The sequence below is a fragment of the Morus notabilis genome, unplaced genomic scaffold, assembly GCF_000414095.1.
Source record: "Morus notabilis unplaced genomic scaffold, ASM41409v2 Scaffold172, whole genome shotgun sequence".
NCBI classification, from domain to species: domain Eukaryota; kingdom Viridiplantae; phylum Streptophyta; class Magnoliopsida; order Rosales; family Moraceae; genus Morus; species Morus notabilis.
Genome location: NW_010362230.1, coordinates 366043 through 376399, shown reverse-complemented (window position 1 = coordinate 376399; position 10357 = coordinate 366043). Strand labels below are relative to the sequence as shown.

The following is a 10357-nucleotide window of genomic DNA, read 5'->3' as shown; positions in this document are numbered from 1 at the left end:
CCCAAGGAGTCTTCCTACGCTGTCACTTGACAGCTCCTCTCCTACACTCTCCTTTTTTCTTTTTTTTTTTCCCTTCTCTTTTAACTTTGTTTTTAAAAATTTTAAATTCTTTTTTTTTTTTTTTTTTAATTTTTTTCTTAGGGTCTCCTACCAGTGGGTCAGGTTTCTTAACATTTATTTAGTCAAAATCATGATAGATTAAAAAAATATATAAAATAGATAATTTTTAATATAAATATGTCGACTGAAAGTATAGTTTTTTTGTTTAGAATCTATTAGAGAAACTCTTTTTTTATTTTATAATAATAATGAAATAAACTTTATAAGACAACACCGGTTGGATAACGTTACTGCTATTTTTTTTCTTACAAATGAAACGTCAGTATTAATTGTGATTCCTATTTTGTACCATAAAAGTTGAGATTCATATTTTTGAAAAAGTAGAAGTCGGTAGCATATTCGGCATCTCAAAATAATAGAGTGGGGCCCTTGATAACCCACACTTTCCCTTATTTCTTATTAGAGAATTTACATAATTCATCGCTAAGAGTGTATAAATTTAGATTTTTATTTTTTATTTTTAATAAATATTTTTTTATTAGTGTAATTATTTAATTAAAAAGATTATAAATTAATAATAAAGAGTAAAAATCTTGATTCATATATTTTTAAAGACTATTTATCAAGATTATTCTTCTTATTATTATTTTTTCTTTTGAAACGGATTGAAATTCACTCTTAAACTCTCTATACATTCTCTTTGGTTGGTACGATAAATTTAATTAAATTTCCTGTTATTATTCCCCTTATCTTTAAGTTAAAGCTATATTGGCTCGGTTGTTTACTTATAATAGGACCAAGAAAAGGACAAGAAGCACTATTTATTCAAACAAAAAAGATATTAATCTGTATAGAACATTATAATTGTTGCAGTCTAAAAGAAAAAGATATATCATTATTCTTCACTTTAAAGGGTTTTTGGTACTCTTTAATCTCGTCTTTACTCTTTAACTTGCATCTTTTTCTTTTTCCGTTTTGTTTTTCTCTTTTTTTTTTTTTTTTTTTTTTTTTTTTTTTTTTTTTTTTTTTTTTTTTTTTAAGACCAAAGAGGATAGTAAGAAGCACTATAAATCTCATCACTCTCAACTATAAATCACCACAATATCAATATATATCTTCTTCAAATTCTCTCCCCCTTGCCTTTCATTAATACACATATTATATTAACAAATTAGGAGAAAAATATCGTATAATATCATATACAGGATATCATGGTCCTGACGAGGGCGAGATCAATATCAGATCATGATGGTGATGAGGAGTTTGTGAACTCAACTTTCGCATCAAGATACGTGAGGTGTCCACTTCCAAAATGGAGGATGCCGGAGCAGTCTGTACCGAAGGAAGCGGCGTACCAGATCATAAACGACGAGCTAATGCTTGACGGAACAGCGAGGCTGAACTTGGCGTCGTTTGTGACGACTTGGATGGAGCCGGAGTGTGATAAGCTCATCATGGCCTCCATCAACAAGAACTACGTTGACATGGATGAGTACCCTGTCACAACTGAAATCCAGGTAAAAAAAAATCAATATTGTTCTAGTTAATTTGGGATTTTAAGAGTTTTTTTTTTCCGGAGAAATTGAAAATATTCTTATATTATATCCTCCATCTTATCTCCATTTGGTGCTCCTTTTTCATTAATTCTTGTATTTTGTGGTACTTTTTAAGCAAATGATGCTAAGTTTTATATGAATTAAATATTGACTATTTATGTTTTATTTTATTTTGCTGGTAATTTTCACACTTTCTATTACCTATTTTTATTTTTTATTTTTTCGTTATGAGGTGAATATATATTGTAGCTGGTTAAATTTTGGAAATTTATTATGAATTAATAAACATTAAACTTGCCAAAAGAAGGAGTTGTAATTGAGCTGAAAATTCCCAACAAATTAAGCGATAGATGCGACCAAAAACTCAACAATGAAGATAAGTAGATGAGATTAAGGAAATCTTGGACAAACACATTATTGTTTTCTTGAATGTGTTTGGGCGGTGGAGGAGGAATACGCCGTTGATATTGGGAATCGTGGGATTGTGGTATTAATTGCAGATCGTTCGTGTAGACATAGAGTCCGGTTGGTTCATGGATTAAGATTATGTGATTAGAATTATTTTTTATTTACGTGTATTTTTTATGAGAGAAAATACTGTAGCGAACCACGAATTATGATTCGAATCAGGAACGAATCCCTCTACCAAATATCACCTTAATTTATAAATTTAAAATTATTTTTATTTAATGTGTATTTTTTATGAAAAAAATATTATAATAAATTATGAATTATAATTCAAATTATTACACTAATTTTATACACGCTCATCTTTTGAAAAAAGCCACAACCGGATTACAAGTTTGTGATAAGAGGACGTTTGGTTGGAGGATTTAAACCATGTGATTCGAATTATTTTTGATTTACGTAAATTTTTTATGAGAAAAAATACTGTAGCGAACTATGAATCATGATTCGAATCAGGGAACGAATCCCTCTACCAAATATCCTGTGACGTGCCTTCACCGTGTCATATCCATTCAAGATCACGCCACATCTCAACCCCACGTGTCATTGAAAGAAATTAATTATAATAATTACTAGAAAGAAAGAAAGAAAAGCGAAAAAGATGCAACATTTGTTGGTAGGTTCGTTAAAAAAAAAAAAAAAAAAGAAATATGACATTGCTTGTAGAATTTTCTAAATAAGCCACGTTAACTTTTTTTAGTTACATGTTATACCTATTTTAATGATGTTAATTTTTTTATCGCATAACAAGGTGATATGTTAGTATGTGGTATTATTAAAATGTAAATTTATATTTTAATTCCGTTATAGTTTTTTTTTAATTTAAATTTAAAAAGTCATAATTAAAAAAAAAAAAAGGAGAGAAATAGGTCAAGACTTGAGATGAATTAAAATTAATAGGCCAATAGTTTATATAAGTTAATAAATATGCTAAATTACTGTTTTTGTCCATAATTTGTCTGGTTATGAATCATAACTTGACAAATTATTATTCATAAATCACGATTTTTATCCATAACTTGTCTGGTTATGAACCATAACTTGACAAATTTATCCATAATTTATTTGATTATGAATCATAACTTAATAAATTATGACATATTAATTTCTATAATTAAAATTTAACCTATATATTTCCTTAAATTTTTTATATTAGCCTATTTTTTACTATTTTCGTTAAAAAAATCTAATTCAAACCTTAATTTAAACTTATATACTAACTGGCCCAAGTGTTATCCCTTCTGCCCCTTACTTTTTACCCATTACGGTCTTCACGTGTCGGCATCTTCTTTATCGTTTTGCTTTTGCTTTTTGTCATTGAATTTTTCTCAATCTAATCAATTCTAAAAGATGTTTGACTTCTTGCTACGATTTTTTTAAATAAATATAAAAGTTGAGGAGAGATAATCAGTTATAGCTATTTTTTATGACCATGATCAAATGAGCTCTCATATACATGATTCTGTTTTTTTTCACTGATTCGAATTTAAAATTTGAGTTTTATGATAGTAAAAATTTTTTAAAAATAGTCACATTTAATTTTTTTTTTACAGTAAAAAATTCTCACATAATATCATATCTCAACTTAAATTAAAAACTCAAATTAACGAACCGAACGCTCTTATATTTAGATTTATACATTTAAAAAAAATGTTTGTCTCTTTTTTCCATTTATATGTCATCTAATTTTTGGCCCATTATCACTTTTATCGTGTAGGAAGCTTCTTATTTATTTTCAATTTACTTTTTCTATAAAAGATAAAAGAAATGAGAAAATTATTGAATTTAAAGTACATAGAATATGAATTTTTATTTTTTATGTTTAATTAATATAATTATTTAATTAAAAATATATTAATTAAGAATAAGAATTAAAAATACAGATACATACACCTTAAAAGGTTTTTGTCTCTTCTAACACTTAACATATTTACTCAAATAAGAACACTCGCGAAACTCTTTAATAAATGACAATTTTACTTAACAGTTTTGCTGGATATTGTTTCACATCATTTCTGCTTTCCGGTTCTTAAAAAATTATTTTTAAGGATTCAATCATAAAAAAAAAATTGCCGGACTTGTTCATAAATGGAATTTTCCAAAGCTTAGACACATACCCTTCATCTTTCCCGTTGGTAAAAACTATATTTTTTACACAAGCTAAGAAACTTCTTCCAGCAATTAAAAAAAAAAAAGAAGAACAAAGGAAAAAAAATAAAAAATAAACCAAAACAAAAATTTTTAAGCAGTTTCTACAACACCAAAAACATTTATCATAAATGCCATATCCATAGCCTCATAATCTTAACTTAATCATGTTTTTCCTGGTTTTGGAACATGTCTTGAAAGTAAGGATTATTGATTTCTTGTGTGTGTTTGTGTGTGTGTGTGTATATATATATATATATATAGAATGATTGAAGTAGTATTGATAATTGGTTATGTGTGGCAGAATCGGTGCGTGAACATGATAGCCAACCTGTTCAATGCTCCTGTGGGAGATTCTGAAGCTGCTGTTGGAGTGGGAACAATTGGGTCATCGGAGGCAATAATGCTGGCAGGTTTGGCCTTCAAGAGAAAGTGGCAGCAGAAAATGAAAGCACAGGGTAAACCCTATGACAAGCCTAATATTGTCACTGGTGCTAATGTTCAGGTTAGACCAATACTTCCTTTTCAAAAATCCTGTATTCCAATCTCTTGTTGAAATATTTGTTATCACAAATTGCCACCGAATCATATTCCGATCTCAAGCTTGCACCCCACGCTTTTCCCTTCGTTTTTGGAGGGATGTCTCGTAGCGGGGTAAAGTCTTGGCAACAACAAATGCCTGGCTAGTGCGTTGTGTAAAGTTGAAAGTGACGGGCCAACTTGGATTTAAGTGTGTATTTCGGCCAATGTTAAATATATCCGTGAATGATGCATCAAGATAGGGGTAGGGCCCTGCAGAACCCAAAATTCTACATGACATGAAGGTGGTGGACCCCGCCAAGCTGGTAGGACCCACCTCCCTCGTGTGGATTTTGGGACCTATTAAAGTCTCGTCCATTTTAGCGATTTAAGTTTAGAATTTAAATTTTACTATAGTAAAAAACTTTCAGAAACAGTCACATCTAACTTTTTTACTACAGTAAAAAGCTCTCACATAAAGTCACGTCTCAATTCGAATTAAAAACTCGAATCAACGAACTAAACAGACCTTAAGTTTTTTAGAGTGTGTTTGGTATGATGGAAAATTGAAAGGAATAAAGTAAGTAGAGAGATTATTGGATCGAAAATGATAGAGTTAGTTGTTTGGTAAGAAGGAAGAGAGGAGAAAAAAGAATTATGGTGGGGCCACTATTTTTTATCTTTCCAACATTGAAAGGAAAATTCAAATCCACTCATTGATGGTTAAATTTACTTTTGTGTCTCTATTTTAAAATCTAAATTAATATTAAATAATTGATAAAATAGTCATTTAGGCTATTACATGTTTTCTTTCATTTTATTATACCAAACACTATAAAGGAAAATTAACTTCATTCCTTTCCTTTACATTTTCTTTCTTTTATGTGTTTTCTTTCCATTCTTTTTCTTTGCTCCTAGTTTTTCCTTACTATTTATGGCCTCTTTCAATTCGTTGATACGAGTTTTCAATTTAAATTTTGCTACAGTTAAAAATTCTCATAAAAAATCACATTTAATTTTTTTTATTATAATAAAAAATTATCACATAAAATCATATCTCCAATTATATAGATTTTGGAGCCTACGAAGTCTTTTAATTAAGCTCCATTCTTTCTCTTTACTCCTAGTTTCTCCTTACTATTTATTATTCTCTTCATTTCTTTCTCCAATTATATTTTAACTTCGGGTCAACAAATTTATGTACTTCATAAACAGTGTAGTTGAGTCCTAGTTTAATTGATATTTAATTTGGAATAATCAAGCTATACTTTAAACGTTTATAATTTAATGTGACATAGCTCAGTGTCTTTGGGGGAGAAAAACCTTTAAATTGGAAAGTTGTAATGGGGAAAAAAATTGATCTCACGTGGCTCTACCAAAGATGATACAATGACCAATCTATGATATTAGAGAATTAGAATTATCACATAATAGTGTTTTGGACCGTCTTGTTTTCTATTTTTCTGACCATTTTTTTTTTGTTTCATCTTGATGAGTAAATTAGGTGTGTTGGGAGAAGTTTGCAAGGTACTTTGAGGTTGAGCTGAAGGAGGTGAAGCTGAGAGAAGGATATTATGTGATGGATCCAGAGAAGGCTGTTGAGTTGGTGGATGAAAACACCATTTGTGTGGCAGCCATTTTGGGATCAACATTGACTGGTGAGTTTGAGAATGTGAAGCTCCTCAATGAGCTTCTCACTAAGAAGAACAAGGAGACGGGTTGGGACACCCCGATCCATGTCGACGCGGCCAGCGGCGGTTTCATAGCCCCGTTTCTTTACCCGGAGCTCGATTGGGATTTCCGGTTGCCTCTAGTGAAAAGCATCAATGTGAGTGGCCATAAGTATGGCCTTGTTTATGCTGGTGTTGGCTGGGTTGTGTGGAGGAGTAAAGAGGACTTGCCTGACGAGCTTATCTTTCACATCAATTACCTTGGATCTGATCAACCTACTTTCACCCTCAACTTCTCCAAAGGTATGTCAGATCATATATTCAAACTGAATTTACAGTGAATTATTCGAAATTATACTTATTAATTCACATAAAGTGAATTTATATTTTTTAACAACTGAATATTAACAACTCATTTGTCACGTTATTTATTACACAAAATTTGATACACAATTAACTTGGAACCTTTCTGATTATCCTCCTTTTGTTATAAGTGATGCAAAATGTGTTAACTCTTAATGCTAGCTCCTTTTTATTCTCTTTTTTTAAGGGGGAAAACAGGGTAATAAGATTTGCAAATTTAAGTCTAGGTCAACTGGAGATCCTTTTAAACTTTAAGGCAACCTAGTCGTTTTTACTTTTACAGTTGAAGTTTTTTTTTTTTTTTTTTTTGGCTAGAAAATTACCGTAGAAGTACTTGTTTATATGGGCATGTCTCATAATGTAAGACTATTCATTGCACTATGGATTTTTTCTTCTTTTTTTCCCTTTTTTATATAGTGTGAGACGTATGTCTCTCATTTTATTAATAGTTAAAACAAACCATTAAAATTCAAATCCTGGGGGACACATACACATACTCACGTACCTAATCACTTGAGTTAGTCTCAAGTAGCGTTTTTTTAGGATCTTAACTCTCTGATGATAACGATTTTTTCCGACCTTCTTTATGGCAGGCTCTAGTCAAATTATTGCTCAATATTATCAGTTTATCAGATTGGGATTTGAGGTAATTTTTCTCATCTAGTAATTAAAATTCCAAGTTTCATTAGTTCTCCAAGCCTTATTATTTGTGTTCTAGATATGTGTACGCTTCTAATGCAGCAACATTACTTTATCCCATACGTAAATGATGCTCAAACATTTCTAACAGTACCACTAACTGTTTCCCTTTTTCACGTATGTATATTTTTGTTGTTTTGCAAAAAGGGTTACAAGAACATAATGGAAAACTGCACTGCAAATGCAAAATTTCTGAAAGAAGGTATAGAGAAAACGGGGCGGTTCGAAATTCTCTCCAAAGACATTGGAGTGCCCCTTGTGGCCTTCTCCTTGAAAGACAGCAGCAAATACACGGTGTTCAACATATCAGACAGCTTGAAAAAGTTCCGATGGATTGTCCCAGCCTACACCATGCCTGCGGATGCCCAACACATCGCGGTTCTTCGCGTCGTCATCAGGGAAGACTTCAGCCGTAGCTTGGCCGAGAGACTCATCTCCGACATTGGAGCAGTATTGAAGGAACTAGACGCCATCACTGCCCAAATCGTCTCCTCCACAACCGCCCATGTCTCCGTGATAGGCGGCAGCCTTGTGAAGAAGAGTGAGAGAGAGATTCAAGAGGATGTGACCAAGCATTGGAAGTGTTTTGTCAACGAAAAGAAAACTGGAGTTTGCTAAGCTGCAAAAAGGTACTAGTATATATGGTTTGGTATTATTGCTATTAGTATTACATTGCCTCCTATATATGTCGAAACTATAACTCAAAATATGGACTTTACGTCTGTTGCTTATGTACGTATCACGGGTGTTCCTACGACTTCCTTGTACTTTTCATGTTGCAACATTATAATCTACTTGGTGAGTAATTAAACAGTTTTCTGATTAGTGCAGATAGAATGTTGTTTTTTACGTTAAAACCCAATAATATTACTTAAATTGCGTAATTTTTTTAACATTAGAAGTATGCTGATGCAACAGAATGGATAGATATAAATTAATTTACAGGCTTAATCTAGATGGAGAACGAGGCTTAATTAGAACTTAAATCCATCTAAAGAAATTCTAAAGGGGAAAACTTCTAAATTGAAGAGAACTTTCAAATTTTGTCTTTAATATCTCAATAATCAAGTCTAACTATTACAGTAGCTTAACGAAATGTAGAGAGTCTTGGATGAATCCTCTAATGTTGTCCACTTACAAAACGATAGCGACAAATTAATAACAAAATAAACTAAATTAGTAGTAATTAGTTAAAACAAATGATAATGAAATATAAAAATGATTACTTAGAGCATTTCTAATGTAATGTTATAATTAATGTGCCACTTGCAAATTTAACATTTGAGTGTAAAAAATACTCTCTAATACAATGTTATTTGTTGTGCCAAATTTTTCATATGTTATATTTTGTGTCAAATTTCATACTGAGTATAGCATATGAGAAATTTGGTATTTGATTACTATGGTTAAAATGTTTACTTTTTTCATGTAATCAATGCAACTTTTACATTTTCTAATTATTTTAAAAATAAAATATTACTTTTGTAACTTTCAAAGCTTAATAATTATATGTAAAAAGTAACTTTAGCATTTCAAATAACATTACACATTGGAGCAAAAATAAAAATAACATATCATATTATAATTTTTGATGTTAAATATACAATTGACATTAGCATTTACATTGGAGATGGTTTTATTTGTAAATCTCACTACCCTTACATCTTAAACAAATCTAATTAATAAAACTGATAATGGTCAAACGGTAAGTAAGACATATTTTATTATATGAGTAATTGCACTGACGCACCTCAAACTATTGATCAATTTTTTTTACATAATGGACCTGCACTTTTAATTTGGATAAAAATTTATTGGCAAGTAAGGTTCAATTAAGACAAAAATAGTCAAAAGGCATCTTGGACACTGCTCATCTTCAATGGCTCGGGCAATGAAGTTTGTTCATCTTCTTTGGCTTCGAAAATGAAGACATGGGTAGAATCGAAATGAGAAAATCTCATTGTAATAAAATCGTCATCTAGCTAAATCTCAAAATGTTGCTCAACTTAAAACAGATGAATAAAAAAGGCCTTCCACATTAACTTTTTTTTTCCCTTTTTGTTTTTTCTTTCAATTTTTTTCTTTTTTAATATATGTTTAAATTAAAGGAATATAAAGTCATATTCTAATTTTTTCAAAAAAAACTTTTTTTTACTTGCCATGTAGGCACTTCAGTTAGATTTGTAAGAAGAAGTGGACGGAGAGATTGTTTGAACTATTTTCTATAAATCAGAGATGTTTTGAATAGTTTTAAAAAATTAGGAGGCATTTAAAATTAGTTTTGGAGGAATTTATGTAAATAATCATATTTTTTTTGTAGAGCAAAAAAAAAAAAAAGAGTCCTTTCACGTGAGAATGTTTGTTAAAAGGAGAGAAAACATGAAGGAGATGGATAAAGGGTGTACGAATTTTGATGGAAAAAGGTAGAGAAAATTTGTTAAGTGTAGAAATTTGGTTCTCCATCTACAGGCAATTTCACTCAAAACACATAAATATTTATCTCCTGTGTTTGTGTTCATTTTTATGTGAATTTATTTCTCTACTTAGGTCTTGGGTGTTGAGATCAACGCGACTAAATCTATATATTTTTTAAATATACGATTACTTTTTAAAAATATAATGATAAATAGAAGTCATATATTGTAATGATCCAGCTTTTTGAGCCGTGTTACTAAACATAAGTTAATTTACGAAAAACACAATTAACTTCTTAAAAGTATCTTAAAAGTAGAATGCTTACTTGCTAAAATTTTAGGTAAATGTTTTTGTTAAAAACTTATTTTGAAACATAATTTAAGTTTTGCAAATTCTTTTCATTTGTAAAGACTTCAAAATATTCTATACACTTTCGAAATGCTCGTCAGTAATAAACTA

General features: G+C 30.4%; 1 protein-coding gene across 1 annotated transcript; it reads left to right on the top strand.

The window, feature by feature from the left end:
• Positions 1 to 1098: 1098 nt before the first annotated feature.
• LOC21407834 (glutamate decarboxylase) lies at positions 1099 to 8308 on the top strand. Its single transcript, XM_010101390.2, has 5 exons — positions 1099 to 1577; positions 4537 to 4737; positions 6256 to 6724; positions 7378 to 7430; positions 7631 to 8308. The coding sequence occupies exons 1-5, from the start codon at positions 1272 to 1274 to the stop codon at positions 8099 to 8101; spliced, it is 1500 nt and encodes a 499-aa protein (XP_010099692.1). The 5' UTR covers positions 1099 to 1271; the 3' UTR covers positions 8102 to 8308.
• The last annotated feature ends 2049 nt before the right edge of the window (positions 8309 to 10357 follow it).